Raw genomic sequence first — 23,648 nt, 5'->3', positions numbered from 1 at the left:
CATGATAGAACTTTACAGCCCAAAGATATGATTAACATGACGATGCTGTTTCAAGCAAGCAGAGAAAATGATTTATTCCCACAAAGCAGTATGAGAATAAAAGAGTGATGAGTGCTCCGCAGTTAGCAGAAAGAAAAGGCACCCTCATTGTCTTTTGGATGGGAGACCTACTCTTCAGAAGTGAAACTAAGATTTGTTTTAAATGACCAAAAGGAGAGCTTGAGGAATAAATATACTGTACATTCCACCCTCACACCCCGGGGGGGTGTGGCGGGGGGGAGGCAGTGGGGCCGCACACAGTGCCTTTCAGAGGGACAGGTGTTTGGAGGGGCTTCTGGGAACAGCCTGGCAGACGAGGTGTCAGACTAAGGAAAAAAAGGGCAAAGGGAAGGGGAAAGGGGTCCTTAGTCAGGCAGGGGTAGGTATAGAGGAGGAAGAGTTTCGTGGGGAGGGGAGATAAAAGAGTATTCACCACTGCCACTCCATTTCAGCTGGCAAAAAGTGTCAAGCCTGAGAGGAGTGAGGTGTGGGAAAGGCCCAGACAAGTGAAGCTGTACTTCCGAAGCTGATCAGGGACTGGCAGCAGGTATTCAGGAATCCAGGTCAAATGGGGGGAGGCGACTGGACATGAACTAAAATTGGGTGAGTTAGATTTCCCAGTACATGGGTACCAGAGACTAAGAGGAAGCCCTGTGCCTGTGTAGAGAAAAGTTAAGAACAGGAAAGAGGGTCCCCTGGAACCAGGATCGAGCAAGACGAAGGTATGGGGTGGGGAAGTCTGGATAGAGGCCAGGAAGACTGGGAAAAGACTGAAATGGTCCCAGAGCAGGGGCAGGAGGCCTGGGGGTGGAGAAGCTGGAAGGAGCTGGGTGCCTGGACCATGAAGAGACAGAAGCAGTGAGTGGAACAGGGGACCCAGGAGGCAACATCCCAGCAGACTGTGAGCAGCACTCAGGGAGTGAGTGCCTGGTCTTGAGGTGAGGCCAGGGCCTGACCAATCAGTTGCGGGTTAGGTGCTCCCCCGTCTGGGGGTCTGATGAAGCCCTCCTAAGGAGATCTCAGGAGGAGGAAGACCCCAAGGTCTGCGGATTCCTGGAACTGAAGAAGGGGCAGGAGGACATGTCTCAGGTCTGAGAGAATCTGACGTGGGCCCAGACATGGGGAGGGTCCCAAGTCTGGTGAAACCAATGGAGAGTTCTTCAGGGTCTGAAAAGGGCTGGTGGCAGTCCCTGATCTAGGGACGACAGGTCATGGGGAGGAAGGACCCAGGCCTTCTCCGAGTCATGAGGGGCTTCCGGATCCCAGACGGGCCGGTCACGGGATTCAAGTCTGGGAGTGTTCGGGGTCCGCCAGGAGCCGGTCACGACGGGCTCTGGGTCCGAAGGGGCAGGTCAGGGCTGGGGCTCGGAGAGTGTGAGACACAGGCTGGGAAGGTCCCGGGTGGGAAGCGCCGGGTGCAGGAGGCCCCGGCGGCGAGGGCCTGTTCCGCGGCTGCGGGGTCGAGGAGCCGAAGCGGGCACGGCCCGTGAGCGCCGCGAGGAGGCCCTCGGGCCCCGGCCCGGCCCGGCGCTCACCTGCAGCACCACCTCTACGTCGTACGAGTTCCCCTTGCTCTTCTGGTGGCCGCGGAACTTGGAGCCGCTGTAGAGCAGGCTGGTGGCCACGCCGGGCTGCTGGGTGTTGATGGGCGGCGGCGGGATGAGTGAGGCCGCGGAGGCAGCGGAGGCACCGGCCGGCGGGGGACACTCGGTGCGGACCGGCATCGCGGGGTCCCCCGGAGCCAGGGCTGGGGGGAGTGGGAGAGGAACCGCCGCCGCCGCGCGGGAGCCGAGGAGGGTGGCGGGGAGGGAGAGGCCGGGGCGCGCACGCGCGGGGTGGGGGCGGGAGGGGCGACCACCCGCCCGCTGCCTGCGGAGCAAGCGCTCCGGCCGCCAGCGGGACCCAGGGACCTGCGAGCAGGGCCTCCCAGTCCTGAGCTGGGTCCCCCTCCCGACTTGCCCTCGCGCACACATACACACACACAGACACTCACAGACACACAACACACAAACACACACAGACACACACACCCCGCCCCTTCCGATTGGCTCAGGCGAGCCTGGGGGGCGGGAGCAGGCTCACGCGGCGCTTCCGCCCATTGGCGGGAGGAGAAAACACGTGGCGCGGTGCGCGAGCGGCCCGCTGGGACTTGTAGTCTCCTCGCCGAGGCGCGGCGTGGAGGGGGCGGGGCGAGGTGCGTTTGTGATGCTGATTGACTTGGGGTGTGCGCAGGAGGCGCGCGGCGGCGACGGCGCGCCGTTGGTGTCATGCGGAAGATGGCGGCGTCCAAGGGAGGTTGAGGGCTCTGAGGAGGCGTTGAGGTTTCCGTACAGCCCGAACGTGCGGCTTTGGGGATCCCATCGCTCTGTGTTTCCTGCTCCAGGTTTCGCGTCTCGCATCTTCCCAGACCCTCGGGCGCGATGTGGAGGAGCTGCCTCCGGCTGCGGGACGGGGGACGCCGTCTCCTGAATCGGCCTGCGGGTGGCCCCGGAGCTTCTATGAGTCCGGGGCCAACCATCCCGTCTCCAGCCCGGGCTTACGCCCCGCCGACAGGTAAGACCATGACATGTTCTCTTTTGGGTAGGGGCCGAGCTGGGGTAAGGTGGGCTTCGGGCTTCGGCTGTGCAAAGCGAAGTAACTGAGGCAGGGTTCAGGCTCATGAGGTTATGCAGGCCAGTCAGGTCTTTTTACAGATGAGAAAGTGAAGCCCAGACAAGGGCAGACGACCCGAGAGGGAACAGCGAGTCACGCACGATACAGTAATTGATATTTGGCCTGTGCAGGTTTTCTCAAAGCTTATGGCTGCCCTCCCTTTAATAAGGAAAGCAGGTGTCATCTTTGTTTTCAAAAGGGGAAGTTTGGGCTCTGAATCAGGACTTCGTTTAGGTTACAGGCAGACTCTCTCAGAGGTTTGTGGTGTCTGTCTGACTGTTTTCCGTGTCTCCACTGCCCAACACAAGACCTGCACAGAAGGGACCTAGAACCTGGGCCTTCATTCCTCCATCCCGGGCACTTCTGCTGCAGGTTTCCTGACTTTCCCTCCTACCACAACCTCTGCCATCTGCAGCCTTCTCTCCTAAATAGAAATTGACACCTCCACCTCTGACTGTGGAGTCACTTCCACCTCCAACTCTGATGAAGCTTAGAAGTAGTGGCTCTTTCATCGCTGATGGTGAGTGGTGTCAGGGTAAGAGTGAGAATGACTCATTTCAGTGAATGAAGAGCAGTAACACCCTCCCACCATTCAATTAGTTTTATTGTGCTGGAGGCAGGAGGCACGGTTGTCTTTAAGACCCACCTGTATGTATTGGTAGAGAAGCTCAATTAAAGAAGAAAAAGGCCCACCTGAATGATGTTCACTGTTCATTGCAAAAGGTTATAATATCCTGATTAAATTGTGGTTTCTAATATCCTGATAAGGGACATACAAAGAAACTGTGAGGACACAGAGAATCGCTTACTCCCATCTTGGGGATGTTCAGGGTTTAGAATGGGTCTTGGGTGAAAGGGCGTTTAAGCTGAGCCATGATAGATGAGTAGGAGTTCAGCAAAAAGGTGGGAGAGTGTTGGGTATCTAGAACGTGTCCAGGGTGACAGCAAGGTATGAGGGACTTTTCCCTGACACTGCCTGTTTTAGAAAATCCAGAACTTCACAGGCAGTTTGGCATTGTGGCAGGAGTGCAAATCTAGGATCTGATGCTGGCTGAACCTCTGAGGTCTGTGTGATCTTGGGCATGCAACTACTTCCTCATTTTTCTCCATGCGTTGAAGTACTAGGTTGCCTTTGAGGATCTTTCTGGCTGTCAAGTTTTTTTTTTTTCTTCTTCTTCTGTTTTTTGTGTTTTTTTGAGACGGAGTCTCCTCTGTCGCAGAGGCTGGAGTGCAGTGGCGCCATCTCGGCTCACTGCAACCTCCGCCTCCCAGATTCAAGCGATTTTGTGGTCTCAGCCTCCCAAGTAGGTGGGACTACAGGCGTCTGCCACCATGCCCTGCTAATTTTTGTATTTTTAGTAGAGATGGGGTTTATATTGACCAGGCTGGTCTCGAACTCCTGACTTTGTGACCCGCCCACCTCGGCCTCCCAAAGTGCTGGGATTACAGGCGTGAGCCACCGCGCCCAGCCAAGTTCTATAACTTTATAGAAATGGGGAAGGGGGCTGGATGCAGCAGGGAGCTGAAGTTTCACCTGTAGGACTCAGGGGAAGGGCCTGGAAATGGGCCATGAAGGGCCAGTAAAGAAGAGGAAGGAAGGGCATCCCAGGGAGGCATAGCAAAGGGGACACATTCAGGAGTTCACCAAGTTGGCAAAAAGCAAAGGGTTACTTTATTTATTTATTTACGTATTTATTTATTTTGAGATGGAGTTTTACACTTGTCACCCAGGCTAGAATGCAATGGTGTGATCTTGGCTCACTGCAACCTCTACCTCCCAGATTCAAGCAATTCTCCTGCCTCAGCCTCCCAAGTAGCTGGGATTACAGGTGTCCGCCACCACACGTGGCTAATTTTGTATTTTTAGTAGAGATGGGGTTTCACCATGTTGGCCACACTGGTCATGAACTCCTGACCTCAGGTGATGCTCCCGCCTCAGCCTCCCAAATGCTGGGATTACAGGCGTGAGCCACCATGCCCGACCACAAAGGGTTAATTTAGATTTGTGGATGCTCACTTTACATAATGGTGGCACTTGATCTACTGCCTTCTTTTCCTTTCTAAAAAGCCTAAACTTACTAGTTAGGCTCTTGGAAGTACCTGGCACATGGTAGGTAGTCAAATGTGAAAGAAAATAGGAATGAATAAATGAGAAGGGAGGTGCATAAATCAGGCCCATGCATGCTTTTTTTTTTTTTTTTTTTTTGAGACAGAGTCTTGCACTGTCACCCAGGCTGGAGGGCAGTGGCGCAATCTTGGCTCACTGTAAGCTCCGCCTCCTGGGTTCACGCCATTCTCCTGCCTCAGCGTCCCGAGTAGCTGGGACTACAGGCGCCCACCACCATGCCTGGCTAATTTTTTTGTATTTTTAGTAGAGACGGGGTTTCACCATGTTAGCCTGGATGGTCTCGATCTCCTGACCTCGTGATCCACCCTCCTCAGCCTTCCAAAGTGCTGGGATTACAGGCATGAGCCACCGCGCCCGGCCCCCGACCCCCACATGTTCTCTCTAAAGACCTTACCAGTTGTGAGATATTTGTGCGTATTTGAAGTAGTAGAAGATTAAACCGCAGTGGGTTCTTCTCAATGAACACTTCAGTCAGCAAGCTGATTGAACTTGGCCACTTAGGAATGGCCATGCCATTGAAGGTTATCAGAAGGAGAGGAGGAGTTTAGGAAAGGGTCACTGAGGTGTTGGAGAAGGAGATATTGCAACAAGAAGACCTATGTGAGGTTGTTGTGGCAGTTTAGTTCTGCACCAGCTTATCAGAGGTCTATTGACTCCCAGAGTGGCAGGTGTTCTGGAGAAACCTATCTATTCAGCGTATCTGGCTGAATGCAACTGCCTGATGAAGTCAAGGCTAGAAGTCTTGTCTCTGCTATTTACCAGTTGTCTGTCACCAAGACAAGATGTTTAGCTTCTCTATCACCTCCGAGGCATTAGCTGCCTTGTCATCCTCATAGAATAGTGGTGTGGATTGAGGGAGATTATGTAGTCTGTAGATCAGGGTCCAGCCTGCCACCTGTTTTTGTAAATAGAGTTTTATTGGAACACAGCCACATGCATTCATTTACATATCATCTATGGCTACTTTCACTACAGTGGCAGAGTTGAATAGTTGGAACAGATATTGTATGGCTTGCAAAGCTTAGAATATTTACTATCTGATTCTTTGCAGAAAAAGTTTGCTAAATGTTGTACATTTGGCCTGAAGGATTTTTTTAACAGCTTTATTGAGATATTTACTTGCTATACAATTCATTTACTTGAAGTGTAAATATAATAGTTTTTAGTATATTTACAGAATTGTACAGCCATTGCCACAATCAATTTTAGAACATTTTTATCACCCTTAAAAGAAACCTGCACCCTTTAGCTATCATTCACCCTTACTACTTCCATCCCTTGGCAACTACTACTTTCCTTTGTTCTTTTATAGAGTTCCCTGTTTGGGACATTTCGTATAAATAGAATGTGGTCTTTTTTGACTGACTTGTTCACTTAGCATAATGTTTTAAAGTTTGGGTTTTTTTTTGTTTTGTTTTTTTTTTTAAAGAGATTGGGTCTCATTCTGTTACCCAGGCTGGAGTGTAGTGGCACGATCACAGCTCACTGTAACCTCAAACTCCTGGGCTCAAGTGATCCTCCTGCCTCAGCCTCCCAAGTAGCTAGGGCTACAGGCACACACCACCATGCCCGGCTAGCTTTTTAGTGCTTTGTAGAGATGGGGTCTTGCTCAGGCTGACCTCAAACTCCTGGCCTCAAGTGATCCTCCTGCTTCGGCCTTCCAGAGTGCTGGGATTACAGGAGTGAGCCACCATGACCAAACGTTTTTAAGTTTTATCCACCTTGTATCATGTATCAATGACTCCATTCTTCTTTATTGCCTAACAATATTCCATTGTATGTGTAAATATGCCACATTTTACTTATCCATTCATCCATTGGTGGACACAGGGTCGTTTCTACCTTTTGGCTAATATGAATAACGCTACTATGAACATTCATGTACAAGTTTTTGTGTGGACATATGTTTTCATTTCTCTTGGACATATACCTAAGAGTAGAATTACTGGGTCAAATGGTAACTCTGTTTAACTTTTGGAGGATCTGCCAGACTGTTTTCCAAGGTGGCTGTGCCATTTCACATTTCCACCAGCAGTGTTTGAGGGGTCCAGTTTCTCTATATCTCAACACCTGTTGTTGTCTTTTTTATTACAGCTGTCCTAAAGGGTTTGAAGTGGTATCTCATTGTGGTTTTGATTTGCATTTCTCTGATGCATTATGTTGAGTATCTTTTCACGTGCTTAATGGCTTTTGTATATTTTCTTTGAAGAAACGTCTATTCAGATCCCTTGACCATTGTTTTTTTTAAAGAGAGGGGGTCTTGCTCTGTCACCCAGGTTGTAGTGCAAGTGGCTCAGTTACAGCTCACTGCAGCCTCAACCTCCTGGGCTCAAGCGAGCCTCACACCTCAGCCTCCAAAGTAGCTGGGAACTACAGGTGTGTACCACCATGCCCAGCTGACTTTAAAAATTTTTTGTACAGACAGGGTCTTGCTATGTTGCCCAGGCTGGTCTCAAACTCCTGGACTCAAGCGATCTTCCCACCTCGGTCTCTCAGACTTGAACATTTTTAAATTGGGTTATTTGTTGTTGTTTTTGAGACAGGGCCTCGGTCTGTTGCCTAGGCTAGAGTGCAGGGGTGTGTTCATGGCTCACTGCAGCCTCAACCTCCCAGGCTCAGGTGATCCTCCCACGTCAGCCTCCTGAGTAGCTGGGACTACAGGCACGTGCCACCATGCCTGGCTAATTTTTGTGTTTTTGTAGAGACAGGGTTTTGCCATGTTGCTCAGGCTGGTCTTGAACTCTTGGACTCAAGTGATCCACCTGCCTCAGCCAGCCAAAGTGCTGGGATTACAAGCTCGAGCCACCATGCCCAGCCTATTTGTCTTTTTGTTATTGAGTCGTTAGAGTTCTTTACGTATTTGGGCTGAAGAATTTTGATACCTGAAAAGAGTTGGTTAGAGCCGCCCTAGGATTACAGATGGCCTTGGAGTTAGAATTTCACCTTTAAGGTTTAAGGCCCACCAGATGGCACTGTTTTAAAAGATAAAGGCACTGAGACAGCTCTGAAACCAGTACTTCCTCTTCTTGGTGCACTGTGGGAGTTGTGGTTCCTGAGGCTGGTAATCTTTCTAAAGGGAAGGCCAGTTCTGCATGATCCTACGAAGCTAGGCTGATTTTTTTTGTCTTTAAAGACAGGGTTACCATTGATGTCTGCTAACCCTGTATTCACCGAGAACATGGAAGCTTCATAGGTTTCTGGTGGTCTCACATTTTGTCTTATGTGACATTGTTGGGGAACATGGATACCCCCAAATGAATTGTCCAGATCATGTTCTTTTTTTTTTTTTTTTTTGAGACAGAGTCTCACTCTGTCACCCTGGTTGGAGTGCAGTGGCGCAATCTTGGTTCACTACAACCTCCGCCTCCTGGGTTCAACTGATTTTCAGCCTCCTGAGTAGCTGGTATTATAGGCAGGCACTACCACACCTCGCCAATTTTTTTATTTTTTGTAGAGACAGGGTTTCACCATGTTGGCCAGGCTGCTCTTGAGCTCCTGGCTTTAAGTGATCTGTCCCCCTCGGCCTCACAAAGTTCTGGGATTACAGGCATGAGCCACCATGCCCGGCCCCAGATCAAGTTCCTGTATGCCTGTGTGGAGCCTTTACTTGGCTCCCTTTGCTGTCTTTGCAGTGATCTACATGTCCCCCAGATGTGGCCCCATTGCCCTCTCTAGCATCTTAGAGAATCTTGCATTCTCCTTCTGACCATCTGTCTAGTCCACAACTGCTCTCTCGAAACCCTGGTCCTTCTTGCAACCTGTTTCTTCTTCTGGAAACTACTTCCACAGCCCTGCTCTGCCAAAAAAAAAAAAAAAATTGAATCAATCATAAAGTTTGATACCTCCTGCCTCACCTTCAGGTTGCAATTTAATTCTGACTAATCGTTCCACGTGCCTGCCCCATCACAGAAGTCACCTTATTGTTTGCCTGGTTTAGTGTCTGTATTCCTACTAGACAGTAAATGGCTGGAGAGTGCAGAGATGAGCTTTGCGCATGTCCCATCCCTAGAACTTGTATGTCCTGGAACATGATCAGTACTCACCAAAGCTTGTTCCAAGACACGTTTGCCCCTCCAAGTGTCAGTGGGTCATTCAGGAGAGCCCCTGGCTAAAACACATCTATGTGCACCTACCTTCTAACCTGAGGCCTGGCGGCCCCTGGGCTTCTTTTGCCCTTCTGCCGTCTCATTTTCTGCATGGTTTTCTTCTGCTTGGAGAAATTTTTGGTGGCTTCTTCCCTGCCCTCCATCTATCCCACTCCCATCTAGTTTTTTCTTATTCAGTTACAGAAGTGAGCCTGGCCAACAAAACAGAAAAAAGACTTCCCTCTTGGGAAACCTGGCTGTCCCAGGAGCTTTTGAAGGTTCAGCCCTGTGCTGGCAGTTCCTGCCTTGAGTCTGTTCCTCTGCCCCAGGTCTCTTGGGTTCACTTCCCAGACCGGGCCTGGAAGTATGCTAGAGTGCTCACTCTTGTACATTTGTACACTCTGCTGGCTCTTCCTGCTGACATGGGAAGACCCTTTCCCCAGTGTTGAGTCAGAGCTTTCAGAGCCCTTCCCAACTTCCTGCCTGGCCTGGCTTTTATACATGCAGCCCAGCCTGTTGCATTGGAAAACACAAAGGACATGGTCTACCTCACTCCAGACCTGAGAGAGGAAAGGAGGCCTCCAGACCCATGTCTAGCCTGCCATTTGGATATGACCAGGACAGCATGTAGAGAAATTTAAAAGCAGTAGGGTGCTGTAAACTTCTAATTTTAGTGTCAAACGTATGAGATAATCAGTGTTGTGATTTCAGATGAAGGTGGTAAATTGTGCCATAGTAAGACAACATCATCTTGGTGGACAGATCTGATCCTAAAAAAACACTTTATTTTATTTTATTTTTTTTGAGATGGAGTCTTGCTTTGTCACCCAGGCTGGAGTGCAGTGGTGCGATCTCAGCTCACTGCAAGCTCCACCTCCCGGGTTCACGCCATTCTCCTGCCTCAGCCTCCCGAGTAGCTGGGACTACAGGCGCCCGCCACCATGCCCGGCTAATTTTTTGTATTTTTAGTAGAGACGGGGTTTCACTGTGTTAGCCAGGATGGTCTCAATCTCCTGACCTCGTGATCCGCCCGCCTCAGCCCCCCAAAGTGCTGGGATTACAGGCGTGACCACCGCGCCCGGCCTAAAAAAACACTTTAAACTCCGTCTATTTTATTCACTCTTGTATCCCAAGTGCCAAGACACATGGTAGACACACACATATTTTTGTGGGAAAACAATTTGGGCCTTAGTTTAGTAAGTGCAAATGTGGAATGCAATTTTGGGCCCTCTGTCTGTAAGTATTAGTGATAGCAAATGAGATTTATAGAAAACTGATATGATGGGAAAACATAAAAATATTTGGAGTAGGCTGGGCGCGGTGGCTCACGCCTGTAATCCCAGCACTTTGGGAGGCTGAGGTGGGCGGATCACGAGGTCAGGAGATCGAGACCATCCTGGGTAACATGGTGAAACCCCGTCTCTACTAAACAAAATACAAAAAATTAGCCAGGCGTGGTGGCAGGCACCTGTAGTCCCAGGTACTCGGGAGGCTGAGGCAGGAGAATGGTGTGAACCCAGGAGGCAGAACTTGCAGTGAACCGAGATCGTGCCACTGCACTACAGCCTGGGCGACAAAGTGAGACTCCATCTCAAAAAAAAAAAAAAAAAAAAAAAAGGCCAGGCGCGGTGGCTCACACCTGCAATCCCAGCACTTTGGGAGGCCAAGGCAGGCGGATCACGAGGTCAGGAGATCGAGACCATCCTGGCTAACACGGTGAAACCCCGTCTCTACTAAAAAAAAAAAAAAAGCCAGGCGTGGTGGCGGCGCCTGTAGTCCCAGCTACTCAGGAGGCTGAGGCAGGAGAATGGCATGAACCTGGGAGGTGGAGCTTGCAGTGAGCTGAGATCGCGCTACTGCACTCCAGCCTGGGCGACAGAGTGAGACTCCATCTCCAAAAAAAAAAAAAAAAAAGAAAAAGAAAAAAATATTTGGAGTAAAACCAGTTGCCCACTTCTCCATTACCCTTCCCTCTCCATGCACACATACTAATTTCTCCTGAATTTTCATGGTCTATTTGAATTAATGAAATTTTAACTTAAGCTTGTTTTTTTTTTTTTTTTTCCCCAAGAGACAGGGTCTTGTTCTGTTGCCCAGGCTGGAGTGCAGTGGTGCCATCACAGCTCACCTGAAGCCTCAGCCTCCTGGGCTCAAGCAATCTTCCTGCTTCAGCCTTCCTAGTAGCTGGGGACTACAGGCATGTGCCACCATGCCTGGCTAATTTTTAATTTTTGTATTTTTTTTTTTTTTTGAGATGGAGTCTTGCTCTGCCACCCAGGCTGGAGTGCAGTGGCGTGATCTCAGCTCACTGCAGCCTCTGCCTCCCGGGTTCAAGCGATTCTCCTGCCTCAGCCTCCCAAGTAGCTGGGACTACAGGCATGTGCCACCACACCTGGCTAATTTTTGTATTTTTGGTAGAGATGGGGGTTCACCACGTTGACCAGGCTGGTCTCGAACTCCTGACCTCAGGTGATCCACCTGCCTCCGCCTCCCAAAGTGCTGGGATTACAGGCGTGAGCCACTGCGCCCGGCCTCATTTTTGTATTTTTTGTAGAGATGGGGTCTCATGTTGCCCAGCTTGGGTCTTGGAACTCCTGGCCTCAAGCAGTCTTCCCACCTTGGCCTCCCAAAGTGCTAGGATTATAGGCATGAGCCACTGACCAGCCTTTTTTTTTTTTTTTTTTTTTTTTTAGCGTTAAAGGCAAACTATTTGGCCGAGCATGGTGGCTCACGGGTTGGATCCCTTGAGGTCAGGAGTTCGAGACCAGCCTGGCTGGCATGGCAAAACTCTGCCTCTACTAAAAATTCAAAAATTAGCCTGGTGTGTTGGCGCATGCCTGTAATCCCAGCTACTCAGGGGACTGAGGCAGGAGAGTCGCTTGAACCCAGGAGGCGGAGGTTTCAGTGAGCTGAGATTGCACCACTACACTCCAGCCTGGGCAAGAGAGTGAGACGCCATCTCAAAAAAAAAATAAAGAAAATAAATAAATAAAGCAAATGATTTACTCTTTTTTCTTCCACATGCTGCATCATCATTTCCAATAAATAACTTCAGTTAGGGTCTCCAAAGACTTTGAGAACTCAGTGAACACATGAACGAGTGAACAAACGAATGAATGAATGAAAGTTTTGTGTTTGTCACAGATGTGAGAGACTGAGTTATAGCTTGTAGCTTCCAAAATGTGACTTCTTTGTTATCAGTTGAGGGAATCTGCATAATTCCTTAGAAGTGCTCTTGGTTGTTAATCCCTCCAGGGTAAAAGAAGGAGACTGTTTCATGTAAGATTTTATTCAAGTTATTTTCAAAAGAAAACAAAGGACACAGATTTTCCCATTCTTGAAGGAAATGTTTGGAGTTCCTGTTGGATACACAAGCAAGTTGGTTAATTAGGTTAATTAATTGGAGAGAGGGGATGGGAAATGCCCTTGGGAGCTCTGTATCCTGCCTACGTATCACACACGCACACCCTGCGCGCACACACTGGCTTTCCACTCACTCCTTAGAGGCATCAGAGTCTTGCCTGAAATGGGTCTCTAGCTTTGTCCCACTCAGACACCGACTTTAGGTTTGAACTCGTTGTGCTGGCATGAGGTGGCACTGGTGGTGGGGAGGGTGGGAGAGCATGCCGAGATGCTCCTGATCAGACTTGTCCCCAGGCTGCGGGGCTGGCAGAGGTATGACCAGCATGTTCTGTTCCTCCCTTCTCCCTGGAGATCAGATGTTCCCTTCCCCCAGCTTTAATCAGAAGCGGTTGATTATACCGTGTTGAGTAGGGCAGACCTTGAATGGGGATATGAAAATCAAGCCAATCAGTCAACATTAGCAGTAATGATACAAGCTGGTCCTGTCGCTTCCTGAGTTGTCTCAACGTTATTTTAAACTGCCTCTTTGAAAAATCTTTCTTACAGAAAGGAAGAGGTTTTATCAGAATGTCAGCATCACACAGGGTGAAGGTGAGTGTCTGAAATTTTGACTGCCTCTTTTTTTTTTTTTTTTTTTTGTGAATGGTTGGGAACATTTTTCATCTTCAGCTGGTTCTGTGGTGTGATTATCCTTCCTGCTTTTTGTCAGATATATTTCTGTAAGGGACTCAGAGTTGGCTTTGTCTGCACCAATTCAAGTGGCTAAATATAGGAATGGTCACTTGATTCCACTTAACAAATCCCTGAGAGTTTTTCATTTGATCTTTCAAGGTGGCTTTGAGATAAACCTGGACCACAGGAAGCTGAAAACTCCCCAAGCCAAGCTCTTTACCGTCCCCAGCGAGGCCCTGGCCATTGCAGTGGCTACTGAGTGGGATTCCCAGCAGGATACCATCAAGTACTACACCATGCACCTGGTAACAAGTTCACAGTGCGAACCTGGACCCTGAGACCCACCCAGGGCTTCGTAGGGTAGACCCCTTACCAAATTCCGACAAGGCCCTGGGAGCTGGTCCTTTGCCTGTCTGGCCCCCAGGGATTCACCTCCTCTCGAGTCACTAACGTGCTAAACTCTTCCCTTGTCTGGCCTGGCTACTTGCAGCTCTCTCTCCTAGGAACACTGTGCTGGATGGCTGGTTTCTCCTTTGGTTTCAGGACAGATGCCACCTTCATTGACTGCCCAGCTCTCTTATTTTCTATGACAGCAGCTGGCCATTTGTTTTGTCAGCACTTAGGCAATTTATAATTGTTTTATGTTTGCACATTTATTGTCTGTCTCCTCCACTGCCTGGTAAGCAACAGAAGGGCAGGAGCCATATCTGTTTTACTCACCAGTGTCTGGACAGCCACTAGCAGGTAATTTAGTTGGTACTCAGTAAATATTAGTTGAATATAAGGTCCACTGGAGGCAGATGGGTGAGGTGAGGAAGACTCCCTATAGAACCAGCCCCCTCGTCCACACCAAAGTGGCTCACCTAGGCACCAAGGCTGCCTGGGGAAGGAAGGACCCAGCCAGACTCTTAGGTCCAGCCTCTGCAGCTTCTAAACTGTAACCCTGGGCAGGTTGCTACCCCTTTCGCAGCCCCATATTCCCCACCGATTAAAGATGAGTGATAATAGTACCCACCTCACGGAGCCGTGGTCAGGATGAGATGAGATGATGCCAGAAAGCCCTTGGCATGGTCCCCAGCACTGACTGGGCACTCAGTCAATACAGGAGGCAGCTGCTATCATCCCAGCCGCTGCTGTGCTCAACCTTTGCAAACCCAGGTGGGCCTCCTCCCAACATCACAGCCTGCTGAGGTGGTTGGCCTGGTCCTTGACAACCTAGTGAAATTAGGGTGATTAGGGCTACAAACGAATAGGGTAATCTAAGCAGCCTATTATTGACAAGGTAAGTCTGGAAAAAAAAAAGATCTTTTTTTTTTTTTTTTAAACAGTCTAACTCTGTTGCCCAGGCTGCAGTGCAATGGCACAATCTCGGCTCACTGCAACCTCTGCCTCCTGGGTTCAAGCGATTCTCCCGTCTCAGCCTCCCAAGCAGCTGGGATTACAGACGTCCACCACCATGCCCGGCTAATTTTTGTATTTTTAGTAGAGATGGGGTTTTACCATGTTGGCCAGGCTGGTCTTGAACTCCTGACCTCAGGTGATCTGCCCACCTCAGCCTCCCAAAGTGCTGAGATTACAGGCGTGAGCCACCACACTTGGCCGAAAAAAATAATCTTGATCCCGATTTGCATGGGCTATTTCCCTACTTTCTAAGGTGTAAGGGAGGCAGCTGGTAAAGGTTTCCAGTCAGATTTGAGCTCCATCACTAATACATGTCTTATTAACTGTATTTGACAATGTAGTTAACCTGTCTGGGCCTCAGTTTTCACATCCCAGATGGACATAATAATAGTACCTATTCCAAAGGGTTGTTGTGAGGATTAAATTAAATACACTAGAGCCTGGTAATAAAAGGCATGTGACCATGGGGGAGGTTCACTAATCCTGGGGCTGCTGCAAGCTTCCCTCGAGTCCTGTGAGCGTCAACACAAAGCATTTGGCATGGAGCCTGGTTGTGGCACACTCTCAGTAGCTGTGCTGCTGCTCCGGTAATGCAGACGCCTCTGGTGGAGGGCTGTGCTGTGGTGCTGTCTGCTATGTGTCAGATGTGGTGTCCTCAGGAAAGCAGGGCTTTTGCCTGAGCCCCGCAGGCAGTGACAGGGTGGTTTTTGCCTTTGATTCAGACCACATTGTGCAACACATCATTGGACAACCCAACCCAGAGAAACAAGGATCAGCTGATCCGGGCAGCCGTGAAGTTTCTGGACACCGACACCATCTGGTAATGGACATTTAGATGGGCATTCCCCTTGGATTGAGGCTATTTTTCCTGATTTGCCCAGATGGTTATCAGTGGAAGAAGAAACCCTCTCCATTTATTGCAAGGACAGGGAAGGTGGCCCACTTGACTTTGGCACTTGGCTGCTCTGTAGCCCCTTAGGAGGAGGACTCCTCGGGCTACAATGGTGTCAGAACATGGCCACCCCTCTTCTCTAGCCCAGAACTGCTCCTTAGGCTGGGAGGGTGGTTATGCAGCTCTTGCAGGTGCTGTGACCACAGGCCCCTTAGGCCTAGGGGGGGCCTGTGACCTTAAACTTCTGCCCACTGACACTTTCTCAGGTAAGCATCCTTGGCACTATGGATGCTGATAACTAGGAGTGTCCTTCTCCAGTTCTGAATTCTCCTCTGTGTCTATGTTTCTTGGCTAATTGTTCAGTGATGCCGAAGGAAAGTTGAGAAACAATGGAAATGATTGAGCAGCACCGTGCCTGCTAGCCCAAGTGCTCTAGGATCCTGAGTCATCTCACGATGACACAGGAAGTCAGCACTGATGGCTGGAGGCGTGCTTTCGAAGGGGGTGACCCATAGCTAGTGGGAACGCCCACTCCATTTATATTAGGGTTCACTTGATTGCAGGGAGCAGAAACCCATTCAACCTAGGTCAGACAAAAAGGGGATTCTTGAAAACTATACAGGGATCCTGACAGGAAATGAAGGACAGTTGGGTCACCAGGAAAGGTAGCTGGAAGATCCAATGTCAGAGCTCCTCCTAGTGCCCTACTAGGGTGAGAGGAAGGTGAGGGAGGAAAGGCTGGTTGTCCATCTGCCCCTCCCAGCACCCCAGCTTTTCCTGCATAACTCATGACCTCTCTTCCCCACTTTGCTTACACAAGACAGTGGATTTCCATAGTGCCCACTTGGGTTCCCATCCCATGAGGCCCTGCAGCCCAGCTCCTCTCAACTGGCTCATGTCTGTGTCTCTTGGTCAAACAAATGGCACAGCCTGACCTCTAGCTTGGTCCCATCAGGTCTGGCATCTGTGCCAGCAGCTGCATCTGTAGTCAGGAGGTGGGTGGACTTATGAGGTATAAACAGGCTATTTGGTCTGTGACCAGGGGCACAGTCTCTTGGAGGGGGTGAGGGTAGAGATGCAAAGACTGAGCATCTGGCACAGCATTCCCATTCAGCATCTGGGTCAAGCGGGTGTGGACCCAGGGTTGCAGTTAGTAGATTGGATCTGCTTTAGGATGGCAGTAACAGTGTGGCAAGCTTGGACCTGTCACAATATTTGGGGGCATTTAGGGTAGTGGTTCTCAAACTCAAGCTTACATTAGAATCCCCTAGAGGGCTTGTTAAAACAGATTGCTGGGCCCCCCTCCAGAGGTTCTGATTTCTATAGGCATGCAACCTGAGAATGTGTATTTCTAACAAGTTCCCAGGCGATGCTGGTGCCAGGGCCACACTTTGAGAACCACTGCTTTAGGGAAAAAGACTTGTGGGGCTGGGATGGTGGTGGTGAAGTTTTTGCTGCTGTCCTTTGTGTTTTTCCTTTTCTATCACTGAATGAAGGAATTGTACTTTTTTATTAATGAAGGTGATTTTTACAATGAATTAGCTACAGGGTGGAGGAGCCTGAGACATTAGTGGAACTTCAAAGGAATGAGTGGGATCCAATCATCGAATGGGCTGAGAAAAGGTATGATGTACAGCCCTGCAGAAAGGACTGACTGGGCACCTGCGTTTGGTGGAGTGTAGGGGTCAGGGGGTCACGCTGGAAAACTAGTGCCCTTAGCTAGTCAGCTTTCTGATTTCAGAGCACTCGTGGGATTTGGCTCCCCTCATATGATCAGGGATAGGGTCATCCTGGGAAAAAAGCACCTCAAATTTAATTTCAGCCACTAGGTACAGCACACCTGCTATAGCGGTTCAGGAAGTGTAGGGGCAGCTCTGTGTCCTTGGAGAAGCAGTGGAGTTCCCAGGCCACCTTCTGCCAGCGGGTCAGAGCAGCAGTGTTGGTTTGAATCCCAGCTCTGCTGAAGACTCAGCTGTGTGACTTGGCTAATGAGTTGATCTCTCTGAGCTTCAATTTCCTTGTCTATAAATGGGGCTAATAATCCCTACCTCTCAGGGTTTGAGGAGGAATAAATGAATTGATGCATGTAAAGGCTTAGCATCCTGCTTATTAGCACACAGTAAATGTTCAAATTTTGGCAGTGATTTTAATCTTTGTCACAATTGCTGTACTATTAAATAAAATAACAGAACAACATATACGATATGTATGCACTTGGAGAAAAGTCTGGATAGCTTCCTGCAAAATTACGGGTAACATCCAATGGATATGTAGCTTCCAGGAATTGATATGAAATATTTTTCTTTAATAGGAAGACTCTTGAGTGCAAAGTTGAATGGATTATTGATGTGGTGGCAAAATAAATTCAATTTCATTTGATCCCAAGGGAAATTTGGAAGGGCTGGCTTTCATGGTACTACCTTGACCGTGGTATTTTCTAAGCTTGCAAGGCACATTTCTTGGTATAGCAGTTTTCCACAAAAGTGATGTTACCAGTCAGTTCACTGATTTGCCACATGCTGCCTGATGCTCACAATGTGGCAGGTGTCCTTGGGTCTTAAAAGAGAAGGCAAAGGCAGTGCTCTAAAGACCAGACTACAATACTATGTGGGAATGTGACAATACAGTGTCATTTCAGAATCTAATGAAATGTAATAATAATTTAGGTGCCTAGAGATCTTTGCTATAGTATAAAATCATCAGATTCTTGTGGCAGGAAATACCTCATCCTTAAGAGTTTATAGAAAAACTTAGCCATTTCTTACAGTCCATTTGTACTATTAGGAATTTCAGCAAGGATTTTTTATTTTTTCTTTCTTGAGATGGAGTCTCGCTCTGTCGCCCAGGCTGGAGTGCAGTGATGCGATCTTGGCTCACTGCAACCTCCACCTCTTGGGTTTAAACGATTCTCGTGCCTCAGCCTCTCAAGTAGCTGGGATTACAGGCGCCCACCACGCCCAGCTAATTTTTGTGTTTTTAGTAGAGATAGGGTTTCACCATGTTGGCCAGGCTGGTCTCGAACTCCTGACCTCTAGTGATTGCCCACCTCATTCTCCTGAAGTGCTGGGATTATAGGTGTGAGCCACTGCACCCAGCCGGATTTTTTTTTTTTTTTGAAAGGAGTCTTGCTCTGTCACTCAGGCTGGAGTGCAGTGGCGTGATCTCAGCTCACTGCAAGCTCCGCCTCCCGGGTTTTACGCCATTTTCCTGCCTCAGCCTCCCAAGTAGCTGGGACTACAGGCATGCACCATCTACACCCGGCTAATTTTTTTTGTATTTTTAGTAGAGACGGCGTCTCACCATGTTAGCCAGGATGGTCTCAATCTCCTGACCTCGTGATCCGCCCGCCTCGGCCTCCCAAAGTGCTGGGTGGGATTACAGGCATGAGCCACCGCGCCCAGCCCCAGCCGGATTTTTTTAAGCAACAGAAAAAAATCAGTGATATATGGAAGAAAATTACAAAAATTATTTTTATCCCCCATTGTGTTTTTCTGTTTTATTTAGTTATGATTATTCTTGAAAATGTATCTTCTCAGCCAGGCGCAGAGGTCAGGAGGCGGAGGTCACAGTGAGCCGAGATCATGCCACTGCACTTCAGCCTGGGGTAGAAAGCAAGAAAGACTTCTTCTCAAAAAAAAAAAAAAAAAGTTTGAAATAATGACCGCTGACTGGTCATGGTGGCTCATGGCTGTAATCCCAACACTTTGGGAGGCTGAGGTTGGCAGATCGCGTGAGTCCAGGCGTTTGAGACCAGCTCGAGCAACATGGTGAAACTCTGTCTCTACAAAAAAAATTAGCTAGGTGTGGTGGCACATGCCTGTAGTCCCAGCTACTTGGGAGACTGAGGTGGGAGGATCGCTTGAGCCTAGGAGGTCAAGGCTGCAGTGAGTCAAGATCATGCCAGCGCACTCCAGCTTGAGTGAGAGCGAGACCCTGTCTCAATAAAAAAGAAAACCTCCATGATATATGACATAAACATTATTTTAAGGAAAACCATTTTAAATATTGTTTTTAACTTTTATATGTCCTCAAATGTGAAAAACTTTTTAAAGAGATGTAAAAGGCAGATGGCCTTTTGATGGAGATTCCAGGTGAATGAATGAGCATTTCAGGCAGCTGCGTATAACCGAGCCCTAGCTCACATGACTCAGGAACCATCCCTTCATTCAGCACAGTTTCTTGGTCCTCCAAGTTTGCTTTTGAGGGACAGAAAATCAGGTCGGGAGGCCACTGACCATGGTGGCAGTTGCTCCTGTAGTCAAGACTAGCTCCTTGGCCAATGCACACACATGCTCTGAAGCTTAGGCCTTTGTTTCTAGTCAAAAGGTGGGCTGCTCTTGGGCTACAGCATGACAGAGACATGCCGAAGCCCTTTTCCTTTCAGATACGGCATGGAAATCAGCTCCTCCACCAGCATAATGGGACCCAGCATCCCTGCCAAGACTCGGGAAGTGCTCGTCAGCCACCTGGCATCTTACAACACATGGGCTTTACAAGGTATGTATGGAGTTTCTTGTGGGCTTGGCAGGTGGCTGTGAAGGCCATCAGTGTCTGAAGCCTGTACTTGCCCCTCCCCAGGTCCTGTGAGTGGAGAGGCACGGAGTGTTCTGGGCTAGCTGAGTGTGGAGGCTGGGTGGCTCTGATGCTAGCCAATCACTCTACGCTCTAGGCTCACACCTTTCCACCTTTGACTTCGCCAGCAGAAGTCTTGAGTTCAATCTCATTGCCCTGGCTTGGGTCACATGTCTATCCATGAACCAATCACTAGACTGGGTGTGGAAAGCTCTGATTTGCCAAGTTCGGGTCATGTGTCTCTCTGGGTAAGAGCAGAGGAGGATCACCCCCAGGGAAGACCAGAGTGCTCCTTCAGAAGAGTGGGCCAATCGCTGGATGGCTCTTTGCACCACTCACTCCTGTTCTCTGCTAGGGCTGCTGGGACTCACAAGGGGTAGGTTGTGGCAGCTGCCCTGTTTTGGGTTCTGACTTGGCTTGTGTCCCTGCAGGGATTGAGTTTGTAGCTGCCCAGCTCAAGTCCGTGGTGCTGACCTTGGGTCTGATTGACCTGCGCTTGACAGTGGAGCAGGCCGTGCTGCTGTCACGCCTGGAGGAGGAGTACCAGGTGAGGAGCAGCACCTCAGGTCCCGCCTCCCCCTTCCTAGTTCAGACTCACTTTGGGGGAGCAGCTAACCCATCTGAAATATAGTTATGCATACTTGGCTTTTATTACTTTTGCGTACACGCAGAAATCAAAATCAAGGACCAGCAGAAGTATTGTCAAGTAGGCCTGGCATGGTGGTTCACACCTGTAATCCCAGCACTTTGGGTGGCTGAGGAGGATGGATCATTTGAGGTCAGGAGTTTGAGACCAGCCTGGGCAACATGGCAAAACCCTCTCTCTACAAAAATACAAAAATTAGCACCTGTAGTCTCAGCTACTTGGGAAGCTGACGTGGGAGGATTGCTTGAACCTGGGAGGTGGAGGTTGCAGTGAGCCAAGATTGTGCCACTGCATTCTAGCCTGGGTGACAGAGTGAGACCCTGTCTCAAAAAAAAAAAAAAAGTAAGATAATAATAATAAAAAAATAACAGTAAGTGCTACCGCTGTGTTCCTGCATTGTATCCATCTCACCTCCTCTCAGCAGCCTGGGCAGGTAGGAGCTGTGGTTATCTCTGTTTTACACAGGAGGAAATGGAGGTGCAAGGTTGCACCTCTGGAAAATGTGCCAGCTGGGGTTTGAAGCCAGGTCTGGTGATTTTAGGGCCAAGGTCGTCAGGCCTCACTCTGCACAAGGAGGTTCACGGGTGGATAAAGACCATCTGGGCTTGATAAAGCCTGCAGAACAGGCCCTGCCAAGATGACTGAGAACCCGTTTGTGCTCCTTCATCAGCTAAGCCTTCATACCCTGACATTTTATCTGGCTGGCAGAGGAGCATAGGGGTAGCTGCTGTTTGTATACAAGTTTTGATTTAGTGGGCTCAGAATTAAGGTTTTGCCACAGTATGGTTTGCATTTTTTAACTCTGAAAATTATAGCCATCTTTGCAGTCTTTTTGTTGTTATTCCACCAACCTCAGAAGGTTAATTGCTATTATGAATTGGTCCCTAGTATGGTAAAAAAAAACAAAAAACAAAAAACAAAAAAAACCACAAAACTTTTTGTGATGTATTTCCCTAGTTCTTATAGTCTTCTGCTCAGAAAAATGCCAGGGAAAAAACTATTTTTGTATAACAAAGGAGGCCCGCTACTATTCTCTGGATGTCAGAACTGATTACATAGGAAGGGGGTGACTTGTAGGGCTGGTGGGAAGCCAGTCTGGGCTCTGCTTCTGACTATGGGACCCAAGCCAGGCCATCATTCTCTGAACTTTGGTTTCGATCCTCTACAAACAGAGGAATAACCTGAATTATGTATGTGATGGTATACAATGAAAGTATGGAATACTCTTCAGATGACATATTACAATTGTACAGTTTGGGACCAGGCAGCCCAGAATTTCAAATAGCTTGTGTAGCATGGTGGATTCTGAGTTCCTGGATGAGCTGGGGCGGCCAGGCCAGGCCTCTTGGGCAACTAGCCAGGGAGGAGCCAGCAAGGTTTGGTTGGAGTTACACTGTCTGGACAGCCACATCGTGTGTCTGAGGGTTCCTCCCTCTTGTTTTTAGAGCTCCAGACAGAGAATCTGCAACTTGTCCCCAGTGTGCAGAGCAGAGGCATCTGTAGTTCTGTGACTACCACAAGAGTCAGAGTTGAAGCCACTGCGTGGCCTTACTTGATTTAGTTATTCCACCCACATGGCGCTGGGGGGCACTTGTAGCCCAGCATGGCAAGGCAACTTGGAGAGGCTGTCCATTCACAGGCTTTCTGGGAGGAAGTGTAGGAGAAGGGATGGCACATAAGGCCTCCTCAAAGAAGTCACATGGGTGGTTCTGGTACCCAGCCTGCCCAGTGGTGGGTGGGCAGCCACTGGCCCTGGGCCTGGGCCTGGACTGCACTTCTTCCAGACCATCCATGCCACAGAGAGCACAGGTGCCTGCTCCGGCTCCCTGGGTGTTGTGTGTGTGTGTGTGTGTGTGTGTGTGTGTGTGTGTGTGTGTGTGGTGTTTTTGAGACAGGGTCTTGCTCTGTTGCCCAAGTGGGAGTGCAGCGGTGTGATCTTGGCTTACTGCAGCTTCAGCCTCCTGGGCTCAAAGCAGTCCTCCTACCTCAATCTCTCAAATAGCTGGGACTACAGGTGCACCCCCACCACACCCAGCTAATTTTTAAAACTTTTTGTAGAGGTGAGGTTTCACCATATTTGCCCAGGCTGGTCTTGAACTCCTGGATTCAAGCAGTCTTCCTGCCTTGGTCTCCCAGAGTGCTGGGATTACAGGCGTGAGCCACCGTGTCTGGCGTACCTGGGTGTTCTACCTGCCGCCTCCCCCTAGGCACGTCTCATGTGTTTTGGCAAGATACAAACCTGTTGCCCTCAGCCAAGCTATTGGAATGGAACGTGGCTTTGGTCAGGAGGCAGCCAGGCACTGGCCACTCACCCAGCAACTTGTCTTGTCCTTCCCTCAGATCCAGAAGTGGGGCAACATTGAGTGGGCCCATGACTATGAGCTGCAGGAGCTGCGGGCCCGCACCGCCGCCGGCACCCTCTTCATCCATCTCTGCTCCGAGAGCACCACGGTCAAGCACAAGCTCCTGAAGGAGTGAGGCCTGGGCAGAGCACACTCAGCAGGATAGAGGCAGTGCAGCCATAGCTCCCCTGGCCTTCAGGGCTCCCCAGCCTGTGGGGCTGGCTTCCTTGGCTTTTGGGGGCTCGGCCTCAGCGTCACCCTGAGATTCCCCCGAGACACAGTGCGCTAGTACGGCTGTCCGGAGGTCAGCCTGATTTCAACCCAGGTGCCCCTGGCCTGGCCAGCAGTGAATGTAGGAGATGAATTGTACAAGTGACTTTCTCTCGACTCTGATTTTATTAAATATTTCTCCACCCTGGAAATGTGCTGAGCCCTGTTTTCACGTATGCCTCTGTACTTCTCCATTCTTCCTGTTTTGTCTAGGTTCCAGAGGGTTAAACAGCTTATCTCCCATGGCGTGTTTGGATATCTGCTGCCTGTGGTCAGGAACCTTGCACTGGGGAAACAATCATGTAATCCACAGACAACTCTATTTGTGTTCTTCAGCCTCAGCCTGAAGGCTTTTTTTTGGCTGGCTTTTAATCAAACAATCTTTTGAAACAATTGTGGTCTAAGCTGGTTGTTTCTATTTGTTCCTACTGTTCTAAAACAAATGATTTACTCTAGAAAGTAGAAAATAGAAGTTGTTTCTGGGCTAAAAGCCTGGACAGGCTTGACAAGGTCACCTGATGTGCATGTTTCCGCTCATCTCCCACCCAGGAGTCCTAAGGGTCCTCCTGACATAGCCACCTCTAGT

The 23,648-nt window shown here is 49.3% G+C and overlaps 2 protein-coding genes across 11 annotated transcripts in view; one reads left to right on the top strand and one right to left on the bottom strand.

Moving 5' to 3' along the window:
* GID4 (GID complex subunit 4 homolog) overlaps positions 1-2,166 on the bottom strand; it is a 29,278-nt gene extending 27,112 nt beyond the window's left edge. For 2 of the 10 annotated variants that reach the window (XM_019027933.4, XM_031010889.3), the window contains exon 1: positions 1,575-2,155. In XM_019027933.4, coding sequence (XP_018883478.2) covers positions 1,575-2,012 — 438 coding nt within the window. In that variant the 5' untranslated portion in view covers positions 2,013-2,155. Of the gene's footprint in view, positions 1-1,574 lie in introns of all 10 variants that reach the window. The other 8 variants (XM_031010890.3, XM_063706629.1, XM_031010894.3 and 5 more) reach the window with 6 other exon arrangements.
* A 75-nt stretch (positions 2,167-2,241) lies between these two features.
* ATPAF2 (ATP synthase mitochondrial F1 complex assembly factor 2) lies at positions 2,242-23,214 on the top strand. The gene is made up of 8 exons (XM_004042159.4): positions 2,242-2,592; positions 12,814-12,858; positions 13,099-13,244; positions 15,063-15,160; positions 16,775-16,855; positions 19,617-19,729; positions 20,236-20,351; positions 22,791-23,214. The coding sequence occupies exons 1-8, from the start codon at positions 2,460-2,462 to the stop codon at positions 22,926-22,928; spliced, it is 870 nt and encodes a 289-aa protein (XP_004042207.3). The 5' UTR covers positions 2,242-2,459; the 3' UTR covers positions 22,929-23,214.
* Positions 23,215-23,648: the final 434 nt, after the last annotated feature.

The sequence above is a fragment of the Gorilla gorilla genome, chromosome 4 (genome assembly GCF_029281585.2).
Source record: "Gorilla gorilla gorilla isolate KB3781 chromosome 4, NHGRI_mGorGor1-v2.1_pri, whole genome shotgun sequence".
Classification (NCBI taxonomy): Eukaryota; Metazoa; Chordata; class Mammalia; order Primates; family Hominidae; genus Gorilla; species Gorilla gorilla.
The sequence above is the reverse complement of the archived record's forward strand: the minus strand, read 5'-3'. Positions and strand labels throughout refer to the sequence as shown.